The sequence below is a fragment of the Rhinatrema bivittatum genome, chromosome 8 (genome assembly GCF_901001135.1).
Source record: "Rhinatrema bivittatum chromosome 8, aRhiBiv1.1, whole genome shotgun sequence".
NCBI lineage: Eukaryota > Metazoa > Chordata > Amphibia > Gymnophiona > Rhinatrematidae > Rhinatrema > Rhinatrema bivittatum.
In genome coordinates this window covers 157,924,520-157,943,544 of record NC_042622.1, presented here as the reverse complement: position 1 = coordinate 157,943,544, position 19,025 = coordinate 157,924,520, and the positions used below count along the sequence as shown (strand labels likewise).

The 19,025-nt window shown below is 40.6% G+C and overlaps 1 protein-coding gene across 2 annotated transcripts in view; it reads right to left on the bottom strand.

The window, feature by feature from the left end:
• Positions 1-7,685: 7,685 nt before the first annotated feature.
• The window catches only part of GRIN1 (glutamate ionotropic receptor NMDA type subunit 1), a 328,561-nt gene continuing 317,221 nt past the window's right edge, over positions 7,686-19,025 (bottom strand). For both annotated transcript variants that reach the window (XM_029612208.1, XM_029612209.1), the window contains one exon: positions 7,686-7,754. In XM_029612208.1, the coding sequence (XP_029468068.1) occupies positions 7,686-7,754 (69 nt within the window). The remainder of the gene's footprint in view (positions 7,755-19,025) is intronic.

The following is a 19,025-nucleotide window of genomic DNA, read 5'->3' as shown; positions in this document are numbered from 1 at the left end:
TTTCATATAGATTGTTTTCTTTTTCCTTGTTTTACTGAGTACCCTAGGGTACAGGGACTCAGATTCTTTAACGTCAAGAGGAAAGCTGTCGTTCACTGAGAAAGAGCCACAGGATTATCAGAATCTTCATTTATCCACAGAAAGAAGGAGAAAGGGTGGGAGGAGGAGACCTATGGCACCTCTGGTGACCCACTATCATCTCAAGGAGATAATAGATACCTTTCAGATACAAATAACAGGAGAAGGAAGAACTACAAGAGAGATGTGAGAACTGGTATTTTCTCCATGTAATACATGTAAAGTGACTATAAATTAACACACTATTTATTGGGAGGGAGTCTATTCACTGTCCAACTGATTGGAAAGGCGAAAGATGAAAAGTTAACTATTGGAACTGGCTTAACATCAGAACAAATTTAATGAGAGTAAAGGGTCACACATTTATTAAATAGAGTAAGCTGTGCTTCTTGCTTTGAAAAGATTCAAAGCTGTAAAGAACTTCCATCAAGTGTACCATTTATCAGTAAAGGTTAACGTGGAAATCATGCCAGCTTCCAGCGTGCTTATTACTGTCGTGGTCCTTTACTGAGATTGTTAGTGCTGTTTATCATTGACGGAAATAAACAATTGAGAGCAGGTAATGCACAGGGCATAGAACAATTATCTTCCTCCCGTTCAGAAAATTCTGGACCAGTAGATAAAATAAATATTAGGAGAGACTTTAAGATCTGAGACTATATTTGAGGTGTGGCCCTTGGGACCCTATTGTGGATATCCAGCCCAGCGTATTCACTAGGCAGCCATATTGCAAACCAGTTGCTCAAAGCCCCCATTTTCTTTCTATTCAAGTTGCTGAAAGAAATAAGCTCTCACATACACACATACATGGCCACAGAGAGGCAGACATGTCATACCCAGACAGATTCAGATACACTGATACCTTATACCCAGACAGACACAGACACCCCACATCCAGACTGACAGAGAACAAAACAGGTACCCAGACAAAGGCAGATACAGAGACCCCACACACAGACAAAGTTATGCCATACCAAGACAAACTCAGAGAGACAACGATACCCCAATTGCAGACACAGACACCCTACAGAGAGACGAAAACCCAACACCCAGCCAGGCACAGAAACACAGGCATACAACACCAAGACAGAAAACCACAAACATACTATCCACAGACAGAAGACAGACACAGAGAGGGCATGGACACAACACACCCAAACACAGAGAGAGACACGAGCAGACAGATCACATCACACACAGAAATATAAACCACACACACAGACAAGCAAAGAGAGACACACTCTATACCACACCCAGACACACAAGCCACACACCACAATAGTAAGGGCTGGAAATGTTTTCCAAAAATGGAGGTGCCAGCCAAAAACTTCATTCCACCCTGCCCAACTTATATATATATATATATATATTTTATTTTTTTTTTGCTTTTTTACTGTTTTCACTCATTTTTCCAATTTTTCCAAGTTTGCTCGTATTTTTTATTTTCTCGTGCTTTAATTTGCTTATAAAACTTTTTTTCTCCCTTTCCTACTTCCTACCTCTCTCCCCTTCACGTCCTCATTCTCTCTGGCCTTTTTGTCCATTCCCCTCCCTAACCTCACTTCTTCTTTTTCCCTGGCAGGCAACAGCTCTGATCTCTGACCCCGGGGAGGGACCTGGCAATAGGAGCAGGATCTCCTCCCAGCCTGAGGCCTGAAGGTGGCAGTTCTTCCCGGGTTGTGTCACACCACAGTGGCTGTTTCACTCGATCCGGTAGGGGGCGGCACAACGGTGTGATGGGTGGTGGTGGGGGGGGGGGGGGGAGGCACAAGGTAGTAGGTTTGCCTAGGGCGCCTAATACCCTTGCACCGGCCCTGCCTCCCCCCTGCTTCAGGATTGTTCAAGCTTCCCAGTTGGTTCATGTCTGAATTAGGGGAGGGACCTGAAGGGTTCCCATTGTTTTGTCAAGGCTGGTATCCTGGCTTGTTTCAAGGTGTTCAGGATGGCCTGGGGCAGGACCAACTCTGGTGATATGGGCCTGTGATCATCGCCTGGTCCTGCTAATACCCATAGCTGAGGAGAGGATTGACTGTCCCACAAGAGCATAAGGCTCTGTGAGCTAAGACATGGGCCTTGCTATTCACTGTGGGCCTCAAGATTTGCATGGTCTGCAGGTCAGGTGGGAGGGGGGGATGGTCCACATGGTGGAGCCTTCCCCAGGGTCAGGAGGAAGGGGAGCTGGAAAGAATAGGGCACAAACTCCTAGCAGCATCATGGCCAATTTATCCATCAAATATGCTGTGTTCCTGGGTGCTTAATTAGAAAAGGAAGATAGGAGGGCAAGAGGATCTGGAATCACTATTAGTCCTGTTATTGTCAGGGTCTGCTGCCTTCTGTTAGTTGCTGTGTCTGATATCCACTGCCAGTTTCTGTATCTGCTGCCACTCTTTCTATACCTACAACTGCTGTATACAGCAATCCTCGTTTGCAAAATAATTCTTCAATTACTTTACACACACACACACACACTACCAGTGAGATTGTTTGCTGTGTTTCACTACGTTTCCCTAAAACTGGTGAGAAAGACAGTCATTAAAAACCCTGCATCCAATTAGAATCCCCATCAGTCTTACTTCTGGAAATGTTTATCTGGATCTGTACAGAGTAGACTGTACCCAGGTTGCACATATTCAAAACCTGTTACAGGTTTGCTTATTTATAGTGCTCTACTTTGGAGTATGGATAAATCAATTCTGGTTCCACCCTGGGTGACAGAATAATCATTGTTTTACCTGCCACTCCTAGCTAGTACAGATGAGATTGAAAATATTAAACAATAGAGCTAGTGTTAGACTGACGCTACCAAACATCTTCCTAATATCTAAGTATGGAAAGCAGGAACTTGATTTGGGCTTATTGTGAAAAGGTCACTGGCATTATCGCCCACGCCTTCTTGCCAAAGGTGCATTTTCTTTCTTTTTTTTTTTTGTTTGTGTTGTAATTGATTTTTTTAAAATTAAGAATAAAGAGATTATTTTAGTTAATACAGAGTTACTTTAGGTGAAAAATCAAGCAATATTTCATGTTACATGAAACCATTTCTGAAAGACTTGCAAAACATCTAATGAAACCATTAGAAATATCTGGCTGTTTCTGTGGGCTGGGACTTGAGTATGAGAGATGCAATTTATTCAGTCATGCAGTACATTTTGGTCAGGGGGAAAGAATGGTCCTAGTGGTTAGAGTAATGGCCTGAACCAGAGGAAAGCTAAAGGTTCAAATCCCGCTTCTCCTTGTGATGTTGGGTAAATCACTTTACCCCCCCCCCCCCATTACCTCAGGTACCCCCTTAAATTGTAAAGCCTTTGTACTAGAGATGTAAGGGCAAATTTAAAAAGCCCTACGTGCAGCGAATCCAGGAGACTTGTGCATGACTGGGGCCATGTGGGTTTTAAGAGGTCCCGCAGCCACACGTGTATCTCCTGGTACACACATTGGAAAGCATTTTGCATAAAGGGGTGGTCAGGGTCTGGGTGGGGGTGAGGGCAGGGCATGGGCAGGCCAGGACAGCACCATTAAATCAGTCGACTGCATAAGTTGCTACTGCTATGGACTGCGATTAAGTAGTAAAATAAAAGAATTTAGGATAGTCAGCAAGGTTTTAGGGGTCGGGGCTAGTAGGGTAAAAGGGAGAGAGATTAGGTAGGGGGTTTTAGGAAGTCTTCTCCTTTACAGGGGTGAACTGGGAGGGAACAGGGAAATAGGCCCTAATGGGATGCTGCGTGCATCTACTAAAATCCCCCTCCCCCACTCACGCGCGTGAGCCAGCATTCGGGTGCACATGCGCACATTGATATAAAATAGCAGATTTTATGACATGGGCACATAAATGTACACGTTATAAAATCGGCATGTCCTCGTGCGCGCGCCGGCAAATGCGCGCACATTTGCACAAGCGCCTCAGTTAGAAAGTTACCGTCCCTTTGTACTTGAATATACCACTGTGACATCTAGTAGCTTTATAAAAATAAGCATTATTCCAAGTTTTGCTTCCATGATTTTTGCTGTGGAACGTTTTGCCTCCCAAAAGTCTGAGGGAATTGAAACCTTGTGAAAAAGTCGCGCTGTTTCATGTACGTGCAAGTATCCTGACTTAAGAGATGTTTTGCCCTTTTTCACCTACTTTCACAATATTTTAATATGACTCGCTCTGTCAGCCACCATTATGCTTACCGAGTTCAGCACATTCACCCATTCCATTTCTCCCTGGGCATGAGCAGTGTTCAAGTGCTGATAGCATTAGGCAGAAAGGGTAAGGGGAGTGTAAGGCTGCAGTCTGACTGCAGGTGATGTTATGAACATCACACACAAGTCATATGGCTCTAGTCTGGACAGATTTGCTTTCATGGGTTCAGCATTCTTCCAGCTGTTGTTGGAGCTTGATTTTGCTCTGTGATGTATCATGATCTGTAGAGGGAATGCTTCAGTATTAGATAATTCACAAACAATCTCATTGCTTAAGAAACGTGATTTATAAAACTTTAATGCCTGTACACAGTGAAATCCCAAATATCCTTGTGTACTTCAGATTCCAATCTCATACCATAAACATCTTTATTTTGATGAGCAGAGCACCTGATGTCCTAGTGGCTCGGTATACAACAGTCTACCCTGGATATTCTAACCGTACAAGTCAGCTGTATGGTGAAACATAACCTTATAATTTACTGCCTGCATCAAGTCTTTCTTGGGAAGATACCGTAAAGAATACAGACTTGAAGCAGTGCGTAGGTTATGTCAGTGCCACAGCAGAAGTGTTACACTTTCAGTGGGTCAATCTCAGTATAAATTCTAGAATTTGACAGTGTATCAGGAAATATGAGCATGAAAATAGTTAGGATTGAATATAATGTAGTAAAAAAAGAAGTTAAGTAAAGTGGTTTGTACAGGAGTGTTGATCAGGAACATAATGGGAGGTTATGGCTGTGCTATTGATGATTTCAAGGGTAGGTTGAAATCAGGTTACAGATTGTAGATTTAACATCTGCTAACATGCTATTGGATACTCTTCAAAGTACTGAATGCCTATTATTGTCACTAGGAAATTAGCAGATTTAACAAAGCCTGATAACATCACAAAGCTGATGTATTTTCTTTGAACAGATACGGAATAAAGCAGTGGAATATGGACCACCAACTATGGTTAACCAATTACAAGATTTTGGGCTTGGGTCTTATATGAAGGTGGTCATAGCTACCATCTAGTGCAGGGGTCCCCAAACCTGTCCTGGAGGGCCACCAGCCAGTTGGGTTTTTGGGATATCCTCAATGAATATGCATGAGAGAAATTTTGCATGCACTGCCTCCATAACATGTAAATTTTCTCTCATGCATATTCATTGAGGATATCCCAAAAACCCGATTGGCTGGTGGCCCTCCAGGACAGGTTTGGGGACCACTGATCTAGTGTAATTCACACGTCTTGTCTAACAGGGAAAGGCAAAAATCTGTAGTACCAGCAGTGGCCATAAGGTGTCAGTATCTTCTATTATAATTGGCGGTTTTTGTCTGTCTTGAACATGGGCATGTAAAGTCATATGGAGCACACATATGGATCACACATAGAGGCAGGCTTTGGCTTTGGCCTGCATAAGTCTATAGGTCTGTGGCACCAGAGTAGGTCACATCCAAAGCAGGCGTGCCTGTAATGTGCAGTAGGAAGGATGAATGAAGCCAGGGTGGGTCAAGTCATTGTTGAGGCAGGTGCATCGGTGGCGGCAGTATGGGCACTAGCAGAGGCAGGCTGTACCAGATGTGCTGGCAATGCAAGGTGGTAATGGTGCAAAAGCAGTTGGGAGGATGGCGTGGCAATAGCGGAGAGGGCAGCAGTATCAACCACATTGTGCTTCGGGGTAGTGTGGGGCCATGGCTGGTTTGCTATAGGGGTGGTGGCAGGTCCCTGAGAGCTGCACAGGTGAGGATGCCAGGCAGCAGGAAGAGGCACCAGAAAGTGTAAGAGGGGGCATCAGCAGTGGTTAGAGGACTGTGAGAGAAGGGTTCAGTTGATGGGGATCAGTTGGAAGGCGAGAGAGGGGAAAGTTAGAGGGGATTGACTTAGTTTATGCATGTGTGTGAGAGAGAGGGGACACAGAGTATCAGAACCACACTAGATGTTTGTGTGAGAAAGGGGATTGGTGCCAGGGCTGGGTGGGTACTTGAGAGAGTACCAGGGATAAGGGTTGGAAGGGAAAGAAAGAGGACTAAGGGTAGGGAGGCGAAGAGCTGGGGTGCTGATGCAAGAGAGACTGGAGCCGAGAAGTACACCTCTCTTCCCCAAATCTTCCCACCCCTCCCAATCTGGATCATCCTCTCAAATTTTAATTCTGTTAAAGTCTTCAGTGAAATAATAACTAGAAATCTACTATTTACAGAAGTCTTGTTGCGAAAAAGATATTATTTTATCCACAAATGTTTTGTGGATGTCTGCTAGTATTAAATAATCTGAAAAGCAAATTGGACACATTTTAGGATGAAAAAGAGATTGGTTACCATGATGCTGTAATTAGATTTTGTGCAATAGCTTCGAGCCAGGAACCTAAACTGACTGGGATGTGGAAGAAGATTTTTTCACTGGCTACAGATCCACAGGGAGGTTCTCCCATCCTCTCTATCTCATAGTTAGAGCAGTTGTGTAGCCAGAAGAAGGTGACCGAATGGAGTTCCAGTCTTATGTAACTGTGCTTCATGCTACTATCTTTCAGTTCTGGAATCACCAGCAGACTGTGAATGGCATGTGATGAAATGCAAATAGCAATGAGCGTGTTCATCTGCGCACGTCCTGCAGCCTCCCAGGTAGGTGAAGGTACCCCACTAACCTATCTGTACAGAAATCAAGACCTCATGAAAAAGCTGGCTTATGGCATCTTGCAGATCATAATTAACTAGGCAATAGCAAGAATCATTTTTTCTGTGCTCTCATAGCTGGTTACACATTTGACACATGGTACATAAGACATTTCTCATAAATACATGCTGGAAAAAGAGTCCAAAAAAAATCTAAAAGACTTTTCCATTCACTACACATTTCTTTCTGTCAGTTTCTCCGCAACTGTTTTGTTTCTGTTTCCAGTTTTCTTGGGAAGAGAGAGGACATGTTTTGATCCATGGGTTGAATAGCACAAACTCCACCCTAGTTTTATTTTTAGTTTGTTTCTCTGAGAATCACCAGAAATACATTATAATGCAAACGTGGGACGTTCGGAGGTTGAGCATAATGTTTTGATGTCTACTTTAAATGCGACTAAGCTTGTACAGAAGCTCTAAAATCCCTCCGGAGTGATGCTGTCTCTTCACTGGATGGCCCTGAGCCTTTATGGCAGGGACACTTATTTTTTCATCCATTAGGGCCATTAATTCCCAAAATGTCCACATGATTGCAAATGCTTTTCTCTGAATACTTCCAAGCACCTTTCATAGAGTCGGCAATAGAAGAGTGCATCATAGAGTGGGGAATATGCATTAAAGCGGCAATGGAATCTCTATGTTCAGAAGGTAGACAATGGGTTCCCATCTTACCAATGACATTACAGCAGATATGTTTGGGGAAAAGTCATTATTTGTGCCTCCAACAGTCAGTAATTGCAAAAAGGTTTCATCCTGTGAGCACATCACACCACTGTACTGACAGAAGGGTCGGAAAGATTTAGCTGTCCTGGCATATCGGTGGGATGAAACTGCTGTAAAAAAACAAATATACAGACAAGAAAAATCAGGCTTAAAGGGATCACTGCTCAATGGACTAACAAGCTGCTTCTCAGAGACACCATCTGTGATGCCCAGAAGCAAGCACAGTCCTATGGTCATGGGACATGAAGCCATGATTCCCCAGTGATAACAGCACACAAGGACGACACAATCTGAGAATGGGGATCTGAGTATCAGTTTCAGGGTGTATCCAGGCACAGTGTCTATGGAAGGACAGGTATCATGAGATCTGCAACAGAGAAGACACATTGAGCTTGGAAATCCCTGTGTGGATAGGAATAGTCTCACTGAGATCCCTTCAGTGTGACAATATAGAAGCTGAGACTTTGGGGCATTAGACTGAGACCACTCACAGAAGCACAAGAGCCATCTGATCTACAGCCTATTTATAATGCATTTTCTCCCATTTTGTGTATATGAGGGAAGCTCTGAATAAACCCAGTCTCCAAATTATTAATGTTTTATAGAGCCTAGAGCTGAGAAATGGCAACAACTTGTGAAAATAGGAGCAATTTCTATTTTTAATCCTTCCCCATGTCCCTTTGGGATGTCATGCTGTGGATGAGACCTTCTTACAAAATAAAACATTTTCTCACAAATCAGTTGATGAAAGTCTCTAATTAGACGCTGCATTCATTCCATAGTACTGTGTATTGTACTTTATCAGCTGTGGAGTGAGGAGGAGTGGCATAGTGGTTAGAGGCAGAGGGCTATGAAATAGAGGAGCCAGGATTCAAATCTGCTTTACTAACTGACACTCCTTGGACAAGTCACTTCACCCTGCAGGGCTTCCATTGCCATGCAGGTGAATTTTCAAAGGAGTTACTCATGTAAATGTAACGTACTATCCTAGCAATTATCAAAAGCCATTAGGTGCAATTAATATGGGTAAAACCTATTGATAATTCAATGGCATATATTGTAGCAATTTTCAAACACACACTTACACAGAAAAGTGCATTTGCACCTAGAAAATCTAGTTTTAAGCATGTAAATGAAAATCAGGCCCTTAGATTGTAAGTCCATTTTGGCAGGGAATTATTGTGCTTAAATTCTAGAAATGCTATAAACTTTCTTACTTGTAAAAGTCAGGCTAAAAATGTAAATGTCCCTTCCCCTGTATTGGCAAAGAAACTGCACTTACAAAGCTGTGCAGGTACCAAATGTACAAGAGCTCCAATTTGACTATAAACTATGTCTACTTTTTCACTTTCTTTTCTCTTTCATTGAAAAGATCAGGCTTTGAAGAGCTTTTATTTTGCTTGCCACTTGTTACCCCAAATTGCTGCTTTTTTTTTTTTTTTTTTTTTTTAAAGAGCAGCAAATTTGATACCTTGAATTTGACAACTTTTTTTTTAGAAGGAAGACAATGAAAATTGCAACATCAGTTCAGTTTGTTTGGTACTTCCTTCAGGATAATGTCTCCAGATGGTTGCTTTTTGAGCATGCTACCACAGGAATGGATTTCACTCCTAAGCCAGGGTATGCTGGGTATTTTTTCTGGGACTGGCAGCAGGTACGCCCAGTTCACCTTCCCTTATAGTAGAAGCTGCCATGCTTTGACAGTGCAATCCTACTTGTGACTTTGAGTGCTGCTTGCTGGTTATAGCAAACGCCAATTAAATTCTGCCATAAAAGCTGCCAGAAATCTGCAGACCTGTATACCAAAGTGACTGAAATGAATAAAGGAAAATGAAATCATTTTTACCCATTCGAAAGCAAGAAAGGCACCACTAATAGTGCAAATAAAAAGTGAGAACTGATGCAGTAAAGAAGTTGTGTCTGAATTACTGGTTAAGGAAGGAGAAGAAGGACCAGGTAATCCACCATTATGAAGTCCAGAGAAAAAGGAAAATCTATGAAAGAATCCTAATTTGTTTGCTTTCCAGATACAGAAACTGCCTCGGGGATGATCATTCTTTGCCTTTGGGAACGCCTGCGCCCTTTCTGAAAATCTTGATGCACCTGTGACCATCTTGGCGGGTGTAAGCAGCGTTCTGTACTGATACAACTAAAGCTAAAACAGCATTGAACATCCCTTGTTAGGAAATGAGGAGTTTCATTTTCTGTTGCATGGCATTCATAAATTACTTTTATTATAAGTCATCCCATATATGACATTATTCAACCATGTCTGTCGTTTAGATTGTAGCTAAAAGTTGCTTTTTTTATGTAAAAATTTCTGTGGTGGTGACTGAAATGTGTGCAGACATCCACTAATCACTTTTACTGAGTTTCGTGCTGTGACCTGCCAAATAAAGATTTTTTTAGGATTACAGATTAACATAGTGTGTTTAGACATTTGCACAGTATATTAAAACCTTAAGACACCATCTTATGCTGTGAGAAATAAACTAGAACGATGCCTCTGCATAACAAATCTGATTTGCAAAATAAAAGGAATCTTGTTCCCCACCACCCCAAAGTCATTCTTGTATAGGATTTGTTAGAGAAGTCAAAATCTGAAAGAATAAACCTCCAGAGACCCAAGTTCATTGGCTTTCAAATATTTGTATAAAGCAAAATCACTCTGTATAGATTTATATAGAAAAAAAAATGATGGCCAAGGATGAGACGTGGAGAGTAAATCCGCAAATACCTCTGCACAGGATAGAAGTTAAAGCAAGAAGCCTGAGTGTTTAGCCCTTATTTTGGAAGGGGGGGGGGATTATTTCCCCTAGATCTGAAGTTTTGCATTCATATAAGAACTACATATGGATAGTTGTAATCTTTTACTATAGTAAATGTCTGTGTTGGCTAAGATTCTTTGACCAATTCATACTATTTACATAAGCAATATGTGACTATACATCTTGACAATTTTTGCTGAAAATGGCCACATCAGTTGGCCAACTTTCCCATTTCCAGCAAATACCAATGAGAAGCACTCCCAACAGAAAGATATGCCAAGTCAAAAACTTGTAATGATGTGGTGAGAATAGTCATTTTTTCCCTGCTGTTAATTATTCAGCTGTGGTCATAGCATTTATCAATACTGTTTTTTTCCACCAACCGTTGCATGGTATATTTTATTATTTGTAAACCTACAATATATGACATAACATGATCAATCAGGTCATTTCAAATCAGGAGAAAGGTAAATCAATGTTCAATAATGTAAGGCATTGTCAATGCGTGTACGACACATCAGGGCATAAGTATAATTAATCAAAATATAATCAACTTTTCTAGTCTCATCCCTGAATTTACAGGATTAGCTGATTTCAAAATTCTACCTTGACGTGTGTTACTGACAGAAGTCCTCATTTAGCATTAACAGCTTGGTACTAAACTGTTCTGGAAGATCGAAATTAAGTGCACAATTTCCGTGTTATTGCATTCTCCTATTGGAGGGCACATAGTCACAAATGCCTTTCTAATCTGCAAGGATCAAGGCCATGACATAATCCTCTTGTGATGTTCTGATTGCTCCATCTCCTGTCCTCCAATTAGTCTTTGACCTTTGAAGCATAGAGATGCTTTCTGGACTGAAAGACAGCATTTTTTTCTTATTTCTGCATTTCTTATTTTTTTTTCAACAGTGCACTTCTTGGCAATTAGCAGGAAAAGCAGTTTGGCAGCTACCGATCAATAATTTCATTTTGGTCATGGGACGTTCCCATACCTTCCGCAGCTCTGCAGAGCCTTGAAAGATATTGCTTAGTCCAATTTCCCTCCCTTCCTCATTTGGGGATGGTGGGGGTTTTTTTTTTGGTAGGAAGGGCTTGCTTTAGCCTACTTCTCCTCTATTTATGGGGTTGAGTCCGTTTTCTTCCTTTCTTAGGGACCAAGACTCCCTCGCCTTTCTCCTCATAAATACTTTAGCTGCTGGAGCATCATGGTGCCCCTCACCCTGCCAAGGAGGCCATGGTGGTATAGAAAGATGGTTGGCCATCCTGGGTCGGTCTCTATTTTAGAGAGGTCTGACTAGGTTTTTTTCCTTTTCCAACATGGCTATAAAGGCCAAGACCAAAATTAGAGGAAGATGTTGCCCTGCCTTTAGGTCAAGCTGTACCCTTTGGGAAATAGCTTCCTCTGCCTGGTTATATAAGGAGACCAACTTGGGCAAGGAGGGACACCCCTTTGGAACCTCAACAGAATAAGGTAGGATCTGGTCTTTGGAGTCTTACTTGCAGAATATCCCTCTCCAAGCAGGGCAAATAAATAATGCCTTGGGCCCAGCTCTAATCATCTGCAAAGGCACCACCATAGGGAGTTGATGGGAGGAAGCGGGTGCAAGGATACATTCGCTGAAAAACTGCCCACTTCATGCTTCTCCCTGCTCCCACCCCAAGCATAGCATGATCATGTAAATGGAGTATTGGCTCCAGGCCCCAGAGATCCATTTTAAAATGGGGATAACATGCTGCAAGCTGAACAACTAGCAAGAGCAGGTAGGAATAAGTGCTTTTCTGTTTCTCCTGTGGTTTATTGATTCTCCTGAGCAGGGTTAACCAACAAACATAGGAAACAGCACAAGCAATAGTGCATTCTTGCTCATTCCCAAGGCTCCTCCAGTTCTGTCGGTAATGGACGGGGAGGGGAGAGGGGAAGGGACAGGAGATAGGCTGATAAGCCAACAGAGAGTGCTGCTGCAGAGAGGCGATGTATAGCTATGGCCATGACTAGAGGAGGGAGGAAGAGGAAGAACCATTGGTTGTCCTGAGTAAGAGGGAAATTATCTGATCCACCTGGGGAGAGGATGGGCAAGCTGACCGACGTCTGCCCTGGGGCCTTAGTAGTAGGGGGAGATGGAAGACTACTAGGGGGAGAGAAGCAAATAACTATTGGAGGAGGAGAGGGGAGGATACAAAGAAGGAATGATGGACGAGGGGGGAGGGTATAAATCATAACATGGTATAATGGTATCTAGAGGTGTTACATATGGGGTTTTAAATAAAGTCATTTTAATATTTTATTTTCAAAATAAGCCCATAATAGGGAGAAAATTGCCCGAGACTTCAAAATGCCTCAAAGCCCTGGGTGCTGCATTGACTTATCCCCCTCTATATCTAATTTGCCTATCTTTTACAAGAAGTGGGACGTAACAGTGTCCACCTTCATGGGGGCAATATGGAGACTTTGCAACAGAGGTACACTTTAAATTGTGCACTGTTATTTAACAAAATCATAGAAATGCAAAGGTTTTCACATAAAGTCCTGCAAAAAAATGAGCAGGATCAAAATCTTTTTGTTTTATTCAGACAGCAGGACATCAAAACTAAAGTGCAAACTACATTAAACAAGGTGCAAAATGCAGAACGTACCAAAGTGCATTAAAAAAAACTTTTGAAAGAAGGCAAGAAGATGCCTGCAGGTTGATCTGTCCATGATTTTGGTTTTTTGTTTGTTTGCTGTGTAGTTACAGGACTGCTGAATAATATGGAGAAATCTGTAAAACATGGCTCCTTTTCTCTTGTAAACTTCTGAAGCCCCTATCTAAGGATGTTGTTGTTTCTATGGTGAAGAGAAAAGGAAAGCTAGATACATTTCCACTGAAGGGCATTCAGCTCTCACAGCTGCAAGCTCAGACGGGTCAAATGGATCATTTTTTCATGCAGACCAGAGACTAATGCAAAGGTCCACAGTATCTGTGTTGGCTGCAGATGCTTCTCCCAACAATTCAGAGCAGACTTTTAAATCTGATGTTGTTCCCCCACCTAAAGCTATTTGTTCTGGTGTGGAGTCAACTGAACATGTGAGAAGTGCAGGGCCCGTTTATGCTGGATGTCATGGTTAATCCCAAGGTGATGCTGTTGCTTGTTGCCTCTCCATTGAAGATGTCCAGAATGAATGGTAAAGTTGCAATAGATTTGGTGGGTGCTTTTTCTTCTCTTGTAGTCCTGGCAGCTTCATGGTCGGGAGTAGAGGGGTTGATTCTAGCAGTTGACGTCCCTGGTGGCTCCGAGAATCAAGGGGTCAGTTTTGGGGATGCCTTTCCCAGTGACCTTAGAAGAAATCTGGGTGGCTATTACTAAGCTGGAATCGGCTGTTACTGCGAAGGCTGATAAAATGCAAGATACAGTAAGTACTTTGGAACTACAATCAACAGTTCAAGAAACTATTGTTGCAGAAAATAAGACAAAAATAACTGAATTGGAATCTCAGATGACCTTCCTATGGGCTATGAGTAATATTCTAATTATATATAATGTGTTAATTTTGAAATTTCTACTAAATGAAGAAATTTGTGGATTAACTGTCCCAAAAATCATGGTGTCAGCAGATGATATAGTAAAATGGTATTTATTTGATAGAACTTCTACTGATAGCCAAATAATTGATTCTGTCTATTTCAAGTGTTTATGATTTATTTGATGTAAAGGAGGAAGGTAGTATTCAAGAACTGGAGTAGGGTGGAAACTGGACACCACTATTAGAAACTTTGAGTAATGTGTCTATTGAAAGACTGGCACTTCTAATTATTTATTTTTTTAAGAAACAGAAAATATTGGCAGACAAGGTATACCTAATTCTGTCCATTTGTGCCTGCCAGCTGTGCTGTCACAGGCATTAGGCTGTAGAACATGATAGAAAATCAGTATTTCATTTATACTTTCAGAAGAAAGATTTAATGAATTTTGGTCAAAAAATTTGGAATTTATCCTGATATAACAATAGCTACTTAAGCTGGAGGAAAAATGATTTTACTTTTGTGGCAAAGTAGTTAATTCACTATCAAGTGAATTTTCAGATGTTGCACACGTAATGTGCATATATTTACTTCTGCTCAATATGAGGATAACTTTCAAAACTGCTTGTGTCCACCCATTTAAGTGTGTATATGGGTGCAAGCAAAGTAGCTACAGTATTTTATAACCCTGTGTGGAAAGGTTTCAAAATACAAGTACATATGCATGCACAAATGCTCACGTATGTAAAAACCATGAGCTGTGCAAGTTCCAACTTATCTGGATAAATGCTGATTTATCTAGCTGTGAAGTGGCACGTAGCCGGATAAGTCCAAAAAACACTACTTAGACAGACAAATATCACTTTTCAGACTTATCCAGCAATGTAGGACTACTGCTACTTAGCTGGATAAATCAAAATATAGCCAGATAAGTGCCCCTACTTATCCAAATACATGTGCATTTCTCCATCTCAGTAGCAGGAAAGGTGCTACTTAGCCAAATAAGTTGGAAATTATCCGAATAAGTATGCACAGCTCCTATACCTGCATATTTGTACTTCCAGTTTTACAAGGATACATGTGTAGATTTCTGTCATGTTAATTTGATGCTTGTATGCCCCTTAAGTTGGCTTTTACACGTGTAAATTAGGATATTTTACAAAATGCACATGGTAATGAAATAACCAGTTTTACCATTTAAATTACCAGTTTGCCCAGTCCATCTGCATCTTATAAAGACCCTCCTGGCTCTTCAGTCTGAAGTCTGTCCGTTTCACACAGACCCTCTATCAAGTTATTTTTTTCACTTTAATGATAACAATCACTTAAACCAGATATTGAGCAGAAATAAATATATGCAAATAAAAGTAGTATGCACAGCACTTTGGCATGTTTTAAAATTGCAACTTATTTGTGTAAATGTTGGCCCCACTCTGGAACATCCTGGCATGCCCATTTCTTACACATGCAAAGTTACTTGCGGACCCTGATTTATGCATGTAAGTTGCAATTTTGAAAATAGCATGTATGTATGCAAACAATTGTTATGTGTTATTGTAAGCATGCAATTGCTGATTTTTATGTGCGCAACATTTGAATATTCACCTTTATCTGGTGTAAGTGAATGTAAACATTGTTAAAGTGAAAAAATGACTGAGTAGAGAGTCTGGGTGCAATAGGGGGATAACAGGCTGAAGAGCCAGGAGGGGCTTTACAAGCTGCAGATGGACTGGGCAAATTGGTAGACTAAATGGTAAAATTAGTTATTTCAATGCTGCATGCATTTCATTTATTCATTTATAGCCTATTTTCACCAAGGCACTAAGCAGAGTACATAAAACATGCAGAATGACTGGAATGCTGATAATCACATACAAAATTTACAGGGCTAATGTTAATTTCTAAACAAACCACTGAAGCAATATGTAATATAAAACTTTAATGAGACAGACAGAGACAAAGGAAATAGAGACAGGTACTGGAACAAAGTACAGATAAGTTTGTTCCAGGGAGCAACAGGTCCATACAAATGTATAATCACCCAGTCACTCAAAGTTAGAATGCTAGTTTGAAATTAAAGGAAACAAAGGACTCTGACTACGTGCTGGAATGCAGCCAGCCAACACCCCAGACCCATTAGCTGATTGGTCTAATATATTCCCAAATCAGAAGCCCTGCACTTATCTAGAAATAACACTCTCGATATGTTCTGATTGGTCAGTATGAAAGGTATAAAAGGTTCTACACATTACTAGAACTTTGAGTGTCTGGGTGATTATACATTTGTATGGACCTGTCGCTCCCTGGAACAAAGTATACAACTGATACTCAGAATGAAAAGGACTGCCAGTATCTCATTACTTAATAAAAGGCTTTTATAAAAAGAAATGTCTTTAACAAGCTCTTAAAAGTCTTTGAGCATGTTATAAAATACCCTTATTTATGCATGTAAAAGCTGACTTACAGGGGGTAAGAGTCAAATTAATGCGATAAAAATCTACACGTCTATCCTTGTAAAACTGGAAGTACAAATACACAGGCATATGAGTTGTGCATACTTATCCAGCTAATTTACAATTTATTCAGCTAAGTAGCACCTTTCCCACTACTTAGACGCAGAAATTTTACTTATTTGGATAAGTAGTGGCACTTGTCCAAATATATTTCAATTTATCTGACTAAGTAGCAGCAATCCTAAACAGCTGGATAAGTCTGAAAAGCACTACTTGTCTGTCTAAGTGGCACTTTTTGGACTTATCTGGCTATGTGCCTCTACTTAACTGGATAAATCAGGATTTATCTAGATAAGTCTGAACTTGCGCAGCTCATGGTTTTTACATTAGAGATGTGCATAGGGTGCCCGATCAGTTCCGCTTTCGGGTTCGTGTGGCCGCGGGAAAATCTCGTATTTCCATGGATCGGCATTTTTTTTTCATGAAAAATCATTTTTCGCACTAACAAGAAGTAACAAAAACTAACGGTTTTTTTGTTAGTGCGCACTAACGGGAGGGGAGTTAGTGTGTGCTAACTCCCATTAGCATGCACTAAGCCAAAAAACGATTTTTTACGAAAATTCGGGGAATGTGCAATCGTTCTATCGGTTTCCCAATCCATGACAATTTAGGAAATATCATACGAATTTCCTAATTGTCAAAAAACGATTGCACATCCCTATTTTACACACACAAGCATTTATGCCTGCATATGTACTCATGTTTTATAACCTTTCCGTGCTGGTTATAAAATACACTCACAGCTTTGCATGCACCCATATACACATGTAAACGGGTGGGCGCAAGCAGTTTTGAAAGTTATCATCTAAGGGTTTTTATCCCCCCATTTGTTTGTCTATGGGAAAAGACATTATGGATTAAAGCCAAAGTGCCTTGAGTATTGAAGCAGAATTTAACCTCTGATATCTGTCCAAATGCTGCATAAAACCTAAAGGTCACTTTCATTCTTTCTTTGTCCAGACGGTCACTAGTTACTTTTTGAGGTAATAAGGAATTTGGATAAACTCCAGATGATCTTCTCTTTACTACTTGAGTACATCCAGTGGATTGGTTATCTATAAACAGGAACTGAAAGGTTCTGCGTCATTAAAGTAACTTTTCGATTTACCAAATCTGCAGTCGCATCCTTATTCTAGTTTCCAAGTTTGTTTTCCCCCCCCCAGGCTAGAGAATATTGTAATATGTTTTGCATTTTAGGTAATTTTGCTACCTTGTCTCTCTATTTACTTAATATTACTTTTTATTATACATTTCTTTTTGTTTAGTGGACTTAGAGTGGGATAGTGGGATGTTAGCTTTATTTGATTATTTATATTAATGTTCCTGAGTGCCTTTACCTGCTGCTTCTATCATTAAGAACTGGATCTTGATATATATCTTAAAATTATAAACAAAAAGAAAAACCAACTTATGAAAACATGTGGCACAAAATCTCACATACTGCAAGATAGTTTCTTAATTGTTGCAGGATAGTTAAAGATCTAATGGCTGAAACAACTAGAAATTGAAAAAATACTGAGGTTGCGATAACCCAAACCATTCTCAGAATGCAGGGTGCAAACAGTTGAACATTCACAATCTGTAGAACATAACGGTTACAGCTCTGGGATAAGACAGTAGGCTCAGTATACTGAGATGGTCAGTATTTTCCTGTGTGTACCTGACCCACTGAAATAGCAGGTGCAAGGTCTGCTGGTACCCAAATACCTTGAGGCTAATTTGCAAAGGGTACAAAATTATCTATGGCCCTTGTCTCTCGCTTATCAAGTGAAAATTGCTCCCCAAATGATCACCTTCTAAACAATGTCTTACCAGTGGGATACACGACTCCCAGTCGCATCCTTTGCTTTGATGCCTACACCTTCAAAGGTGTTATTTTCTTCCCCACAGAAATCAGTGAACCCAGACATTTCATCAAATACGCAAGAAAACTACTAATACAGTTGGTGAGTCCCTGTGCTGCTTTATTCATCATACAGTTTGCCCGCTAGTAAAACTGGCCACCCAAATAGAGGTTTAGGGATGTGGACGATTGAGATGTAAACCAGGCAGAGGCAGTGATTGGGATGAGAGTTTGATGCAATTAGAATATAGGGGTGTGCATGGAAAAAAATGTTGTTTCGTGTTATGTCATATTGTTTTGGTTTTATATTGTTTATAATGTTCCATTTTCCTTTTATTTCTTTTTTTTTTATTGTACTATATTTTTATAATGTATGTACTTTACTTAATTTTATGCATAATGCACAGTGAAAGGCTTTAGTGTGCACTACAATGACAAACAACAGAAATGATATTCATTTTCTAAATGTCATTGAGTTGCATGAAACTCATCATCATCATCATTGTTAATGGCACGCTTTCCAACAAGGGAGTTCAAGGCATGTTACAGATCATGCTGTTGGTATCAAGTATGTTACATCTCATAATTACTATAGCAGTGAATTAACAGTTGATAGAAGGTTACCATGGTTACATAACAGGTATAGTGAGTTGCAGTGAGTTACATAATGGTATAGAATGATTACAGAGGTACACAATATTATCCGGATTAGTATTGTTAATGTAGATGCTTTTTCTGAGCTTCATATCTATTT